Below are 16454 nucleotides of genomic sequence, written 5' to 3'. Positions count from 1 at the left end.
ATCATGGGTCAGAACCTTGAGCTTGTAGACACCTACAAATATCTAGGTGCCCTGCTTAACTACAAACTGGGCTGGGGGGGCGACGCAGAGGCTGTGTACAGAAAGGATATAAGCAGTCTCTACTTTCTGAGATGGCTCAGGTCATTTAATGTGTGCACAAAGATGTTGGCGATCTTCTACCAGTCTTGTTGTGGGTGCTGTCTTCTTTGCAGCAGTCTGCTGGGGAGGAAGCATCAGAGGAGGTGATGCAAAAAGGCTGAATAAACTGATCAAGAAGTCTGGTGCTGTCTTGGGATGCTCACTGGATGGTTTTGAGGTGGTCTTTGAAAGGAGGTCAGTTAATAAGCTCGTTGCTGTTCTGAGCAACACATCACACCATCTTGTACTAACAAGGCGGCGGTGCGTGCACATGCTGCGGCTTCTCTCTCTCCCGACTATGCACTCATCACTTTAACTGCTCCATAAGCTTACATTTACATCATTTAGCAGACGTTCTTATCCAGAGTGACTTACAAAAAGTGCTTTGTCTATCCAGATAAAGTATCTTCGCTAGTTACCAATAGGTTAGAGAGAAAGCCAGTCCTAAGCTCAGATACTGCTAGAATCAGAAAGTCATTGACACCTAGTGAAAAAGGAACAGAGTTAAACACATAGCAGTGCAATACAATACAATACATAAGTGTTATACAATACATTACAATCAATACTTAATTCAGTGCTCATTTAAGTGCCGTATAAAGAGATCTGTCTTCAGTCTGCGTTTGAAGACAGCGAGAGACTCTGCTGTTCGGACAGCCAGTGGGAGTTCGTTCCACCACCTGGGTGCCAGCACAGAGAACAGTCTTGATGCTTGCCTTCCGCACGCCTTGAAGGATAGCGGGTCAAGCCGAGCTGTACTCGAAGCTCGAAGGGCTCGTGGTACAGTTCGAGATTTGACCATTGCCATCGAGTAGGGAGGGGCTGGTCCATTTTTGGCTTTGTAGGCAAGCATAAGGGTTTTAAATCTGATGCGTGCAGCTACAGGAAGCCAGTGAAGGGAGCGCAGCAGTGGGGTGACGTGGCTGAACTTTGGGAGATTGAAGATGAGTCGTGCTGCTGCATTCTGGATGAGTTGCAGAGGCCTGCATTGTAAGACCAGCCAAGAGCGAGTTGCAGTAGTCAAGCCTTGAGATGACAAGAGACTGCACTAGCACCTGGGTGGCCTCTCTCGAGAGAAAGGGTCGGATCCTCTGGATGTTGAACAGCAGAAATCTGCATGACCGAGTAAGGTTCGCAATGTGAGTCGAGAACGATAACTGGCCATCCAGAACCACACCAAGACTTCTTGCCTCTACAGATGGAACAATCAGAGAGTTCTCGAATGAGATGGCAAGATCATGATGAGGACCTGTAGTTGCAGGGATGAATAGCAGCTCAGTCTTGCTAGGATTGAGCTTCAGGTGGTGAGCTGCCATCCATGAAGAGATGTCAGACAGACATGATGAGATCCGACTGGAAACCTGGGTGTCAGAGAGTGAGAAAGAAAGCATTAGTTGAGTGTCATCAGCATAACAGTGATAAGAGAAGCCATGAGATGATATTACATTGCCAAGACAGCTAGTGTAAAGAGAAAAAAGAAGGGGACCTAGCACCGAGCCTTGTGGGACACCAGTGGAGGGCCTGCATGGAGAGGATGTGGACCCTCTCCATGTTACCTGATAAGAGCGATCCTCCAGATAGGACTTGATCCATTTCCACGCAGAGCCAGTGATTCCAAGGTTGGTGAGGACATCCAGAAGGATTGTGTGGTTGACCGTGTCAAAAGCTGCTTAAAGGTCAAGAAGAATCAGGACAGATGACAGACTGGCTGATCTTGCTGACTGGAGCTTCTCTGTCACTGCTATAAGAGCAGTTTCTGTTGAGTGTGCTGGTATGAAGCCAGACTGGTTGGGGTCCTGGAGCTGGTTCTGTGTGCTCATTCTAATTGCACTACTGTTTATAATTGCACTATTTATACCCACAGATCTTAATCTGTATGTGCTGTATGGCACTTTAGTGTTAATTTCGGGACCTTCTTATATTTATATTATTTTTGTATTATTCTGTTTTTTAAGAATGCGTTTATTTGTACTATGTGTTTAGTGTTTTTTTAGTGTCTCTTTAAATTCATACATTTTCTGTTTACTGTTTATTTATTGTTTTTGATACACCATGGGGTCTGAGAATAATGCAATTTCAATATTTATGTATCCATAAATGTCATATTGCACAACTGTTAACATCGTTATCATTTACAGTACAGTCACTTTTTCATTCTCTGGAGGGGACATGCACCACTGCACTGTCAACTGCATAGTATTTATGTAATTTACTTATTATTTTTGTACTGTACATTATTTTTATTGTTCTTAGTATATGTTTATTTTATTTTATGTATGTATCTCTAATTACTCTAAGGCTTCTGTTCATTTTGCCCTTGTTTTGGTCTTAACTGTGCTTTGTACTGCCGCAACAGAAGAATTTCCCTCTGGGATTAATGAAGTGATCTATCTTAAGAAAGGAATAAGAACACATTAATTGCCATTATAGAATGATCATGCTTCCAAAAGGTAACAGCACTCACAGATTACATTATCAGATCTAACATAATCCAATCACAAAATAAATGAAATGACAGTCCACAATAATAATAAGCAAGAACATGTTATTTATCAGGACTTATGACTCAAACTCACAAAACTCCATATTGTGTGGTCAGATCTGTTCATTAAGTGACTAGTGTAGGCTACTACACTAGTGAAGTTGAGGGGGGGGTGTCACTCTCAAAACCTGGTACACTACAGGCCTGTCTTTAACAGTAACGTTTAGACTTTGTGTCATTCAGAACTACAGCCTTTAAATGGTCATTTTTGTAAAGTACTGGCCACATAAGGTTTAGTATTTTACTGGTTCTCTTGTTTGCTATGCTAATACAAACATTTACAAAATATATTCAAATTGAGTTGTATAGCTTTTTTTCCATTGGGTGTCATCACAAACAGTTGTGCACTCTCCTAATAATGTATCCAATTACAAATATAAAAAGAACATAGAAAACAGAGTACTGTATTTAGAATACATCTTGGGAAGGCAAAAAACTGTTCCTTGCTGTTATTTATTGTCAGTTTTCGTAAGTCGTTATTCTGTGAATCCATTCGATGAAAATTCCTTTTTTAAAATTTGTAACTTTTTTTTACCACCTGTTTCAGTCAGCTGCTGCTCCCATAATCCCCTGAGCAGGGGTCCAGTACAACACTGATAGTAAATTTATACCATATCCACTACTGAGAAGATTATTAATTTAATCATTACTTTAAAAGAGCACAGTAATGCCCGGGATTAGGGACATTGATTTATAAGTCTACTCAAGCTTTAGCAGAGCTTCATTTAGACCCATTTAAAGGTGACCATCAACCATGCCTGCTGGTAGAATTTGGTTCCTTGTCCATCACCTTTACCTTCAGCAAAGCAGTTGTCATCTTGGAGGTGTGTTTGGGGTCGTTATCGTGTTGGAAAACTGCCATGCGGCGCAGTTTCCAAAGGAAGGTGATCATGCTCTGCTTCAGAATGTCACAGTTCATGTTGGAATTCACGTTTCCCTCAATGAACCGCAACTCCCCAGCGCCGGCAGCACTCATGGAGCTCCAGACCATGATGCTACCACCACCATGCTTGACTGTAGGCGAGAGACAGTTGTCTTGGTACTCCTCACCAGGGTGTCTGCACACATGCTGGACACCATCTGAGCCAAAAAAGTTTATCTTGGTCTCGTCAGACCACAGGACAAGGTTCCAGTAATCTACTTTCTTGGACTGCTTGTCTTCAGCAAACTGTTTGCGGGCTTTCTTGTTCGTCAGCTTCAGAAGAGGCTTTTTTCTGGGGCAACGGCCATGCAGACTGAGTTAATGCATTGTAAGGTGTATGGTCTGAGCACTGACAGGCTGACCTCCATCTTCTTCAACCTCTGCAGCAATGCTGGCAGCACTCATGTCTATTTTTTGAAGCCAACTTCTGGATATGACGCTGAACACATGGATTCAACTTCTTTGGTCGACCCTGGCAAGGCCTGTTCTGAGTGGAACCTGTCCTGGAAAACCGCAGTATGACCTTGGCCACTGTGCTATAGCTCAGTTTCAGCTAGCAATCTTCTTATAGCCTAGGCCGTCTTTGTGGAGAGCAACAATTTTATTTCTCACATCCTCAGAGAGTTCTTTGCCATGAGGTGCCATGTTGAATATCCAGTGGCCAGTATGAGCAAATTGTACCCAAAACACCAAATTTAACAGCCCTGCTCCCCATTCACACCTGGAACCTTGTAACTCTAACGAGTCACGTGACACCAGGGAGAGGGACAGAGTTGGGCACAATTTGGACATGTTCACTGTGTGGTGTACTCACTTGTGTTGCCAGCTATTTAGACATTAATGACTGTGTGTTGAGTTATTTTCAGAGGACAGTAAATCTATACTGCTATACAAGCTGTACACTGACTAAGTTATATCCAAGTTTCATTTCTATAGTGTTGTTCCATGAAAAGATATAATAAAATATTTGCTGAAATGTGAGGGGTGTACTCACTTTTGTGAGATACTGTATGTAGATATCATGAATGTCTTATGTTTCCACCCTTACCGATTTCCTAATGCTACCTTCAACTACCACTGTAAAAAATGTTCATATCGTAAGTTGCTCTGGATAAGAGTGGATGCCAAATGTCATAAATGTAATGTTCTATGCTGTACTTTAGAACAGCTCTTGGTGAAGGTCCCTGTGTTCTGTGACTTCTAACTCCAGGCCTGACTGCTAACAATTCTGTATGATAGTGATACACAGTCAACATCATTATGTGGAGCACATGTTTACCTATTACATACTGGTAATGTTCTGTAAAATTAAGTGGTACCAAATTAATTTTATGTTTACTTGTTGAAATTGCTGTCTAATATGTGGGTTACATTTGTTATGAGTCCTATATTCATAAAATAGGCAATTCATAATATGACATACAAAACACCAGGATTTAGACACAGTATATCACTAATAATATTAGGCACCAGCTACATCTAACTGCCCTTAAATCATTATAATTACATGCATAACACAAGATTACATGATTTCAAAATGTCAGGTTCCATAATGAATGTGTGTGTGCTAGGGTTTACTAACTTATTACTGCTGCATATTATTAGTGTGTGTGTGTGTATGTGTTCTTCAGGGTGGATCATAGAGGGGAGATCAGGCTGAAACCAGGACTGAAGAAATGTAACACACACACTATAGCTCCTTTAATCTGTATGTGTTTGTGTGTGTGTACAGATGCTGTTGATCTCACTCTGGATCCAAACACAGTGAACAGGTGTCTCTCTCTGTCTGAGGGGAACAGAAAGGTGGAGCGTGCGTTTAAGGATCAATCGTATCCAGATCATCCAGACAGATTTGATGGCATGCCTCAGGTTCTGAGTGTGGAGAGTCTGTTACTAGGAGGTTCAGTGGATCAGTCAGAGGGCTGATATATCAGTATCATACAGAGGAATCAGGAGGAAAGGAGGCATATTTGAGTGTGGTTTTGCCTACAATAATCAGTTCTGGAGTCTCCAGTACTTTGAAAGCAGACACACTGATAACAGATACTCTTTCTGGCACAATGAAAAGAGAACCTACCTACCTATCCCTCCTTCACCCTCTAAAAGAGTAGGAGTGTATCTGGACTGGGAGTCCAGCACTCTGTCCTTCTACAGTATCTCCCCTACTGTTCCACCTACACACACTCTACACCACATTCACTGAGACTCTCTATGCCGGGATTGGGGTCTATGATTACAGGGTAATAGAATAACCTCCTGAATCCTAAAAATTAAAACACCAGAAACACACTACTGTGTGTCTCATGGTAGATTTTACATCAGTAATAATACATACAATTAGACTTTAGTTTATAGCACTATTAATGTACTTAAGTAAAAATGATATCCATTTTCTATCACATTGATGACGAAGTTATTCAAATTTATTTTTTTTTCTTAAGCATTTGTATTTGGTACTTTGATATTCTTTCTCCTGTTACTATGTTTTCTTTACAATGTTATTGTACCAGGAGATTAATCCAACAGTGTATTCATTGTTAAGGGAAACATTAACTCTCTGGGGGATTGAAGGCTAGCACTGTCATCTTTGATCCTTTAGAATTTTTTTTGTTTTGTTTGTTATTGTCCTCCTCACTTAATAATATTGTAAATGTTACAAATATAATTGGGCATTAGTTGTCCTGTTTGATTGACATGTATTGAGGTTAAATGTTATACACACTTATCCCAAGGACCAATCAATCATGTTTTTTTGCATTGATTTTTCAATTTTGCCTTTCATCCAGTGATAATTGGTAAATCTTTGACTTTCCTCACTAAGGGTGCTGATAAATTTGTAAATGTGCTTTATAAATAAACATGTTTTGCTTGTTACCCTGACTGGAATACATGTGTATGTGGATCCTTAAAATGCAGTACCAAGTAGTCCAATTACATCCATGTGGTTATCCAGCACTTACAGGGAATGGATGAGTATTACAGCCCTGCCATACAAAGTTTCAGACTTCCACTTCAGAGCCATGAAATCAGACCATGACAAAAACAAAACCAAACTACAAGATGAAAGGAAACAAGACAAGGTAACATCCACAATTCAAGACTGACAACAAACACAGGTATAAGTACACTGAGGGGAAATGAGAAACATCTGGGACTAATGAGGGGTGGAGCACAAACAGGTGCAGCCGATAACAAGGGGGCAGGAGCAAGGAGGAAACACAGAACAAAAGCACATGGAAACAAAGACACATGGCTACCTTTGAGGGGAAGAAACATTTAGAGGACCAAAGGCAGGATCTGTTACACAAACCAACATTAATAATGATAGCATTCTTAAGAGCTGTTTACACACCATGGAGTAAAGTCACTTACCATTAAATGTCTATAATTATTTCCCCAACCTTTGCAGCAAGGTCCAAGCATGGCCACGAAAATAAACAATAGTTGATAACCACCACCCAAAGGAATGGCCTTATTTAATTGGCAAGACAAACATCCACTGGGGAGGTTTATGTAAAATGTGCTGTTCAAACCCAAATCAGGAAACCCCAAACTCTTGGCTTCTAAACATGAAACCACAAAGTACAAATGTGTCCATAAAAATATTACAATTCCTTTCTAAAATGAAAATATCATCACAATCCACAGCCTTATTACCTCTGACTAAGTTTCGCTGATTTTGTTCTTGCATCAACGTAAATGTCTCTTTTCAAACTGAAAACATGTTACTGCTGACCAATACACTATAATTAAAAAGTTCCATAAAGGAATGATGCCATTGAAGAAGCACATTTGGTTTTCTGAAGAACTGTGTTTAATAAAGAGATCTGTGGGTGAAAACGGATGTTTTAAGGTGTACAGAGGTGTAGGAGTTCTTCTGATCATTTACATTATGTGGAGGCTCATTAAACTTTAAAAAGGGTCTTTACCTGCATACATTTCATGGACAAAAGTAATTCTTATATGTCTATTAAACCAAAGTGGTTCTTTGATGACATTGTGCAGAGAAGCACCTTAAGAACATTTACAACGTTTTATTACACATTAAGAATAGCTCAGGCAGTTTGCACTGGAGTCCCCATAGTTACTGAATGATAAACTGTTAAATTATTAATTATTGTTATTTTACTATCAGGTTCATTGTAAATACATATATCTTTCTGTTGATAATCTTTTCATGAAGAATCTGTATTTTAACATTTCCCTTACTTCTTTTAGACACACATTATTGTTCTCATGTGACCACCCATGTAAAATATTCATATTAGATTAGGATAGCCTTTAATTTAATTTATTGTTTATGTTTTGGTAAAGAAAATCAACATTGTTTTTTTACTCAAAACACAACTTGCAAAAAATGTGAAGGTCAGTCAACTTACAATAATGAGGTAAATGATTACGCATAATTTTTTTATATAAATCAAAGTAGTTTAACTATCAGTTATTATAACTCACACTTTTTAGCTCTGAATCTTAAGGTCAACAATAAAATGTAAGTGGAGCCTACTCAGAAGCAATTCTCAGCATACTATCAGTTTAATCAGTTCACAAACAGAACTCTAGCAAATGTTGCAGGACTGTCGAGATGCTGCAGCATGAAGTGCAGGGCCAAGCTGACCATGCCATTGACAGACCGGTCTTCCAGTAGAGCTGGGACCACATGTTCAAAGACCTTCATGACTACAGAGGACAAGACTACTGGCCTGTAGTCATTTGGTCCAATAATTTTTGTTTTTGTGGGGATGGGGCTGGCAGAGAAAGCTGAAGTTTGTCCTTTATGTCTTTAAGTCTGAAATTGTTCAAGTGTTCGGCGGTCATTCAGAAGGAGGTTTTTCTCACTTTGTAGCCGAAGATCTCTTGGTGGTGTTTGGAGTTGCATGCCATGATTTATGTACTCAATAGGAAAAGAAACATTCACATTCAAGCTATTTACATAGAAACTGAGTAAAGGTAAGTACTGAGAGAAGGAAAAGATTTAATCAATTAGGAAATTTAATTCAGTTGAACTTGGCATTTCCCGTGAACAAAGTTCACTTTAGACTTAAAAGCTCTTTGAAATGTACTTTTTCTTTGGCATTTTATGACAAAGTATTCATCAAAGTAAGTGCTTAACCTGCTTAACCTTCAAGAAATGTTAATATCCACCTCAGGCTGTTAAATCAGAGACTATCTGAGCTTTTTTGAAATGTACAGCCTTTTTGCAACCCTGTTACCAAATTTCAGGGAGATGTATAAATGGCATTTAAAAGCCTCTGTCAATTCAGTTGATTATTTTCTAGCAGGAAATACAGAAATGTATTAAATGCTTTCAGAACTTTTTAAATCAATACTAAAAAATCTAAATATTTCCTGGTTGGTGTTTTTTAAAAAAATGTACAATATATATTATTTTCTTTTTCTTTTATTAGTTATTTGAACTGTCCTCCATCAATGTCTGATCTTCTGCTGCATTAATTTTGACATCAATTCTGACCAAGTTTGCTGCAGTTGTTTATATTATAATCCGTATGATAATTGAATGTGTTCCGTTAATTCTTATTCTTTCATTTTATTGCTCATTTGTGTTAATTCAAATAAATGGTCGGCTGCTCTTATGAACTTCTAGCCAATCATCGCGCAGGAGGCGGGTTTTGGAGGAATACGGGTGGGATTAGAAAAACATCGCCCCAGATACAGAGATGACGTCAACTGGGGGGGCGCTAGTTCTCAAACGGTTGTTCACCAAAGACAATAAAGTGGAGAAGAAGAAGAGCGGTTTTAGAGGGAAAAAGGAGCTGATCTGCTGAAGATAAAGAGCTGTTTATCTCTTTTTCCCTCTGTTTATAACTCACTCTTACAGAAATAGAGAGAAACAGGAGCTGATCTGCTGAAGGTAAAGAGCTGTTTATCTCTTTTTCACTCTGTTTACACTGTTTATAACTCACGCTTACAGAAATAGAGAGAAACTTAAGTGTCTATACTGATAGTTTTTTGCATATTCACCTTATTGCTAATACTTTTTTTTTTAGGCTCATTTTACTTTTTGAGTGATTACATTGAACCCAATGTGTGTAGGTTTGTGTGGGGGCTGCTGGTTTAGTTAGGGATTGGGTTTTGGTTGGTATGAGTGTGCTGTTCAGTTTAGGGGATTGCTGTTAAATTTGTATGGGGGCCCTGCTTTAGTGAGGGTGGGTGCTCCCTTTTGAAGTTAGGGTGTGTGTGTGTGTGTGTGTGTGTGTGTGTGTTTGGGGGGGGGGGTTAAGTCGTCTTGAGGGTAGTAAGTAAGTGTTTTCTAAGTTCAGGTTTACTTTGTGTTACTAAAGCTAAGAGGTTGCACTACACAAACTACTGCACCACTTTTATGTTAAGTTAGTCTTCACTAAATATTTACATCTCCTTATAAGAAGTTTAAGCTGGTTTAATTTTCAATAGTTACATGACTCCAGTTCAGTGAGACCATAGCTTACATCCACAGCTTCAGTTTGGTGAGACCACAGCTTACATCCACAGCTCCAGTTTAGTGAGACCATAGCTTGCATCCAGAGATTGTTTAATAAGCTGCACTTTCAGGTGCAACCCAGTTTTATTTATCATTTTCACAGGGTGATACACATCCTGAACTATAGACTAACTTAAATTTATACCTTTTCTGACGAAACTAGATTCATTGATGTGTGAGGGAGTGTGATTGGCCACACTCTCTTCCACATCCTAGATGAATACTGTTTTTTTAGGGAGGAGACCCAGTTGCCAGTCCCCTTTTTCTGCACATTGCATAATTTGCTTTAGTTTATCCTTGATGCACTTTTTATTTTTTTTTTAAGTAATGTCTGTTTAAAACAGAACCAGCAGCGTTTTAGGCGTTCCGTTTTGATCTTAGCCATCATGAAAAAATGCAGTCACTGCCTAACCTTGTTCATAGCTGTCAAGGTGTACCTGTCCCATTTGAGGTTCTACTGAATGATCATCTCTAGGAATTTGTAAAAACGGTCTGCTGACTGAAGCTGTGTATTTAGCTTCTTTCTGAATAGCCTGTCGTGTTCAAAATTGTCAGATTTGACCCCATTTACACTGGTCACTTCATATGCTTAGTTTCTGGATTGTATCCTAATATGTTAACGGCCAGATGGAAATGGGGTGTTTGATCCCAGGTGTCTTACTTCCTCCTAGTATGTGGGCTCATTATTAATTTGAAAATGAGACCAAACTAGTTCTCCAAATTTCATTTTCACTAGAATTATATTGGTTTAGAGAAAGTAGAGGAGGAGAGATCATGCACCTCTGAGGACCACCAGTTCTGAGTTATAGAGGGTCATGGTAACCCACTTTTATTTATTGAACTTTTTTTTAGCAAGGATGGCCATAGCTTTGTGGTTTCAAGGTAAGATATCATCAGGGCCAGCCATATTGCCAATCTTTTGTCTGACCTGATGTTCAGTGATAATGATAAGAGAGAGTGGGGGGGTCGTAGGTCCTTTAGAGGTGAGAACTGGCAGAGATGAGGTGTGAACAGTCTGCAGACAGGGTGCCATAGGCTGACGGTAGCATAGCAGGAGGGAGGCAGAAATTCTTTGTTTCTCAGTTCTTAAGCAGAAGATATTCAGCTGTTTTGGAACATTTAAGGCTTAGGATGGTAGTTAGAATTAGTCTTGAATCTCCTCCAGATAAAGGAACTCTTATTTGATCTGTCACAGTTTATCCCTATTTGCTGTTGACTGCACATTTAGCCCTTTCATCTGGTGCCAGTGCTCCACTGCTGTCTTTCTTGGCTTTGCATAGTGTCTCTAAGTCAATGGAGAACCAGGGTTATTTGTTGTAAATGTGTATCGTTTTTTGAGATGCAAGTCTCCCTGAAGCTTACTTAACTAAACTGATAATTGAACAACAATGCTTTAAGTTCCTGAAATGTTAAAACCTCAAATGCTGTAACCTCCCTATCAGTAGCTGAGTCCTGTTATGACATCAACATAAATGTCAGTGCAGTTCAGCGTTTATCTTTATTTCTAACGCGTCTGCCTATATTCTTTAAGTACTGCTTCAAGTTCAGTGCTCTGTTCCTGATAATAAAATCAGCAGAATTAGAAGCTTCTACACTTGGATATTCCTACTGAACCAGCTACATTTTTTTGTACAGTTGCTAAGAAGCATTTTTGGTACTGAGTACTCTTCACACAGTTAACACAACAGTCTGCTTGAATGTTTATTGTCATTTGTTTTCAAAGGAAAGAGAGTCTTCAACTGCTAAATCTGTCTCCTGCAACCTGGAGAGATCTCTGCTTTCACAACTCAGCCTCTACCCTAGCCAATCTATCTGTAGATAAATTAGTTTGCTATTCATTAAACTGAAAATCTGGCTCATACATTCTTAAAAACCTGGTAGTCCCAGCCCTGTAGAGAGCCACCTTTCAAGATCAGGCTGGTTTAATGCCATCCTCTTTCTCAGCTCTTTTAGTATTATTTGGTATTATTTTTAATAAATAAATGAATTAATAATTTTAGTATGCTTCCTGTTGAACAGGTGATCATACCCTTATATGCTAATCACTTCAAGATGGGCGGTGTTGGAAAGCTTGTTCACAAACACCCATTTTTACAACTTTTTTATTCAGAAATGATCAGTCTCACTTGAAAAGTTGAGTGTGTATATTTAAGAATAGACTAAAATTAATAAACTTGGAATGAGAACTCAAAAACTAAATTAGAATGAGATTTAAGTATGTTTTATTAATATGGCCACACTTGCTGGACCTACAGGAGGAAAGGCTTTTTTATCTTGATTAAAAGTTATTCAGTTGGTTTGTGATTAGCTGCAATATTTGCTGCAAAATTTGTGGATAGTAAAGTTCTGGAGTCACCTCCCAAATGGAGAAACATTTCATTTGAGGAGAATTACTGTATCCCTGTATTTGTATTAGGCATCTTTGACTGCTTTGATCAGTGCAAACTTAGACCTTTTGTTATCTACCACTGCATATGCCTCCTGTGCTCTGCCCACTAATATAGATTTCTCTGAAAACTGGCCCTTTTGATCAAGGTCAGTACAGTTCAAGTGTGATTTTCTCAAATTTTTCATACTATTTCCCTTAATGTTGGCACTGAATGAAGACAATTGATATTTTAAAACTGGCTTCATGATTTCTTTGCTGTTACTACTCTTCACTGTGCTGTCCTGGTCATCTTGCTATATATCTATATATCTATCTAAAAAATCCCAGTTTGTGTCACTCTACTTGCCTCTCTGTTAGCTTGTGGGTAATGTGGTGCCTTAAGTAAAACGTTTTGAACTGTATGCACCCAGAGAAGTCAAGTACGCATATCTGGAGTAGCAATCTACAATGAAGAGATGCATAATCTGATTCGACTTAAAAATGTCTATGGCTGTGGTTTCTTGTAGAAAGTACATTTTGTGGGGCCAACAGGTTCACCATGGTTCTAGAAAAGTTTCTGACATGATTCACGATGATATAGTTACCACACAAACTATAATGACTCTCAGTTCTTGACAGTCTGTGTGTCTGTTTTTCTCACATGGTCTGTGTTCATGTACTCTTATAGGAATTTTGGTCAACCTTGATCACAGTACAGTATCTTTGCTTTCTCATGTGTACGGGAAACTGTACATGTTCATTGTTCAATAAGAACATGATCTATTGCATGTTTTAAAATGCCAATATGATTTGAGTTAAATAAGTTCTGGCTATGTGGGTATGCTGTTGACATAGGTGGCCCCCTGTTGCCTCAGTACATCAGTGGTCCTCATTCAAGATCTTCCCAAGTTTCTTTTTAAAGGTCCTAAGAAAAAGTCTGTCAGATTCATGACGTGTTCTTAAACTGCAGAATTGTTCGCACATTTGTGCTTTTGAGTGTTTGTATATTCTGCTCTTACCTAAGTGAGTTTTAAGTTCTTTATAAAAACATAGGATGTTGTAATTTTTCAGTTATCTTCTATAACACCTAATCTACAAGTGTTTTATTTTCTCCTCCATTTTTCTTTTTCAGAATTATCTCCTGCTGCAAGTCTCCTGCTCTAAACAACAACTTTCCAACTAGTTTTCAAATTACCCTTCAAAAACAAAGCATGAACCTGCTGAAATAAGGAAAAGACTGGATGTGAGAATATGGTGTCTGGAAGTACTCAGAAAACATGAACACACCTTGCAGACCAACACAAAAAAGTGCAGGCAAAAAAACTCACTACTGCTCAGAGTGTGGAAAGAGTTTTACTAAACAGTGTCATCTCCAAACACACCAGCGCATTCACACAGGAGAGAAACCGTATCACTGCTCAGAGTGTGGAAAGAGTTTTACTACACGGAGTGGTCTCCAAAGACACCAGCGCATTCACACAGGAGAGAAACCATATCACTGCTCAGAATGTGGACTGAGCTTTAGAGAAAGTGGTAACCTCAAAAACCACCAGCGCATTCACACAGGAGAGAAACCGTATCACTGCTCAGAGTGTGAACAGAGTTTTCCAACACAGAGTAGTCTCCAAATACACCAACATATTCACACAGGAGAAAAACCGTATCACTGCTCAGACTGTGGAAAGAGTTATACTACACAGAGTAGTCTAAAAATACACCAACATATTCACACAGGAGAGAAACCGTATCACTGCTCAGAATGTGGGAAGAGTTTTATTTCACAGAGTCATCTCCAGATACACCAGCGTATTCACAAAGGAGAGAAACCGTACTACTGCTGTGAGTGTGGAAAGAGTTTTACTCAACAGAGTAATCTCCGAACACACCAGCTAATTCACACAGGAGAGAAACCGTATTACTGCTCAGACTGTGGACTGAGCTTTACTCAACACAGTAGTCTCCAAAGACACAAGCGCATTCACACAGGAGAGAAACCGTATCACTGCTCAGTCTGTGGGAAGAGTTTTACTTCACTTGGTAGTCTCCAAAAACACCAGCACATTCACACAGGAGCGAAACCTTATCACTGCTCAGTCTGTGGGAAGAGTTTTACTTTACTAACTAATCTCCAAACACACCAGCGCATTCACACAGGAGAAAAACCGTATCACTGCTGTGAGTGTGGGAAGAGTTTTATTCAACAGAGTAATCTCCGAACACACCAGCTAATTCACACAGGAAAAAAACCGTATCACTGCTCAGACTGTGGACAGAGCTTTACTCAACACAGTAGTCTCCAAAGACACCAGCGCATTCACACAGGAGAGAAACCATATCTCTGCTCAGAGTGTGGACAGAGTTTTAGAGAAAGTGGTGCCCTCAAAAATCACCAGTGCATTCACTCCTGAGAAAACAACATCACTGCTCAGAGTTTGGGAAGAGCTTCCGTAATTTAAATTTTAAGGTACACTCATGATTTAATGTATTTCAAATGAAATAAAAAAATGATTTGGGCTTCTGTCCTGAGTTAGAAAGGAAAGCTTAGTTTATCAGGTAAGGGGCTTGATCGATTTAAATGCATTGTTTTTTTGCTTTGTCCAAGCTGTCAAACAGAAGTGTAGTTTTTTTTCAGCTTACTACAAGTTTGATTTTCTGAAAACTAGAAGAGCCATCATTTCGTTTCCATGATCAGCTCTGCTGTGCTGAGTGAGATGAAAAGGGCCATGACTGAAACTTACATCTGAGCTGTGCAATGGTGAGTTAAGTGACCCTTTTTAGTCCCACAATGGGGAAGTTTCACCTCCGCATTTAACCCATCCATGCAGTGAATGCACACACACTAGGTGGCGATGAGCACACCTGCCCAGAATAGTGGGCAAACCTATCCACAGTGCCCAGGGAGCAGTTGGGAGCTAGGTGCCCTGCTCAAAGGCACTTCAGTCACATACTGTCAGCCGAGGGGATCAAACCGGCAACCTTCTGGTCACAGGGCTGGTTCCCTAATCTCCAGCCCACAACTGCCTAATCTAGCCCACGGCTGCCCTTAGTTACTCAGTGAGAACAAGTTAGGCTGTTCTCAATAATAACAATCGCTGAATAAAATGTGTTCAACCTGCATGCCTCTGATTTCAGGTACAACACAAAGTCATGTCCTTTGCCCATAAATCTCAGGTGACATGGGAATTGTGGGGTGCATGAGGAATGGACAGGAGGAGGAATACAGGAAGCTGGTGAAGGACTTTGTTGACAGGTATAAGCTGAACCAGCTGCAGCTAAACATCAGTAAGACTAAGGAGATGGTGCTGGACTTCCAAGCCTGACTTGTCACCAGTCACCATTGATGGAGTTGATGTGGAGGTGGTGGGAACCTACAGATATCTGGGTGTGCACTTGGACAACAAGCTGGACTGGAGCTGTAACACTCTTGCAGTGTACAAGACAGGCCAAAGCTGTCTATCTTTCCTGAGGAGGCTGAGGTCTTTTGGTGTGTGCATGAAGCTCCTATGGACATTCTACCAGTCTGTTGTAGCAAGTACTTTATTCTAGGCTGTTGTGTCCTGGGGCAGCAGCAGAAAGTGCTCTGAACAAAATAAACAAACTTATTAGGACGGCTGGCTCTGTTGTGGGAGTCAAGCTGGACTCTTTGGAGGTTGTGGCAGAACAAAGGACTCTCAACAAGCTGTTAGCCATCTTGGACAAGACCTCACACCCCCTGCATGCTGCACAGGAAAAACAGAGAAACAGAGAAACACTTAATGGCCTGTTACCTCAGTCAGCATTACAAAAGAGTCTTGTTCAACCCATACCTCTCAACTTAAAGAAGCCAGTTTGTGAAAAGTTAGTTAGATGATAATAAAAGTGAAACTTTTATCAGTTGTATCACATTCTATTTTAACAAATTCTGTTTTATGTCTTGTTTTTCTGTCTATCTCTGGTCTGTTTGGATTTCCCAGTTTTTTGGATCTTTTGGACTACTGGCTCACAGATTTTTTTTGTTAATTGAACA

The 16454-nt window shown here is 39.7% G+C and overlaps 1 protein-coding gene and 1 pseudogene across 1 annotated transcript; both read left to right on the top strand.

Moving 5' to 3' along the window:
• Positions 1 to 16454, top strand: part of LOC118826312 — a 545149-nt pseudogene that overhangs the window by 301580 nt on the left and 227115 nt on the right.
• Positions 9339 to 15033, top strand: LOC118826336 (zinc finger protein 665-like). The gene is made up of 2 exons (XM_036597283.1): positions 9339 to 9474; positions 13581 to 15033. The coding sequence occupies exon 2, from the start codon at positions 13726 to 13728 to the stop codon at positions 14854 to 14856; it is 1131 nt and encodes a 376-aa protein (XP_036453176.1). The 5' UTR covers positions 9339 to 9474; positions 13581 to 13725; the 3' UTR covers positions 14857 to 15033.

Source organism: Colossoma macropomum, unplaced genomic scaffold (assembly GCF_904425465.1).
Source record: "Colossoma macropomum unplaced genomic scaffold, Colossoma_macropomum, whole genome shotgun sequence".
Lineage (NCBI taxonomy): Eukaryota > Metazoa > Chordata > Actinopteri > Characiformes > Serrasalmidae > Colossoma > Colossoma macropomum.
Note: the sequence above shows the minus strand (reverse complement) of the source record. Positions and strands in the feature narration are given on the sequence as shown.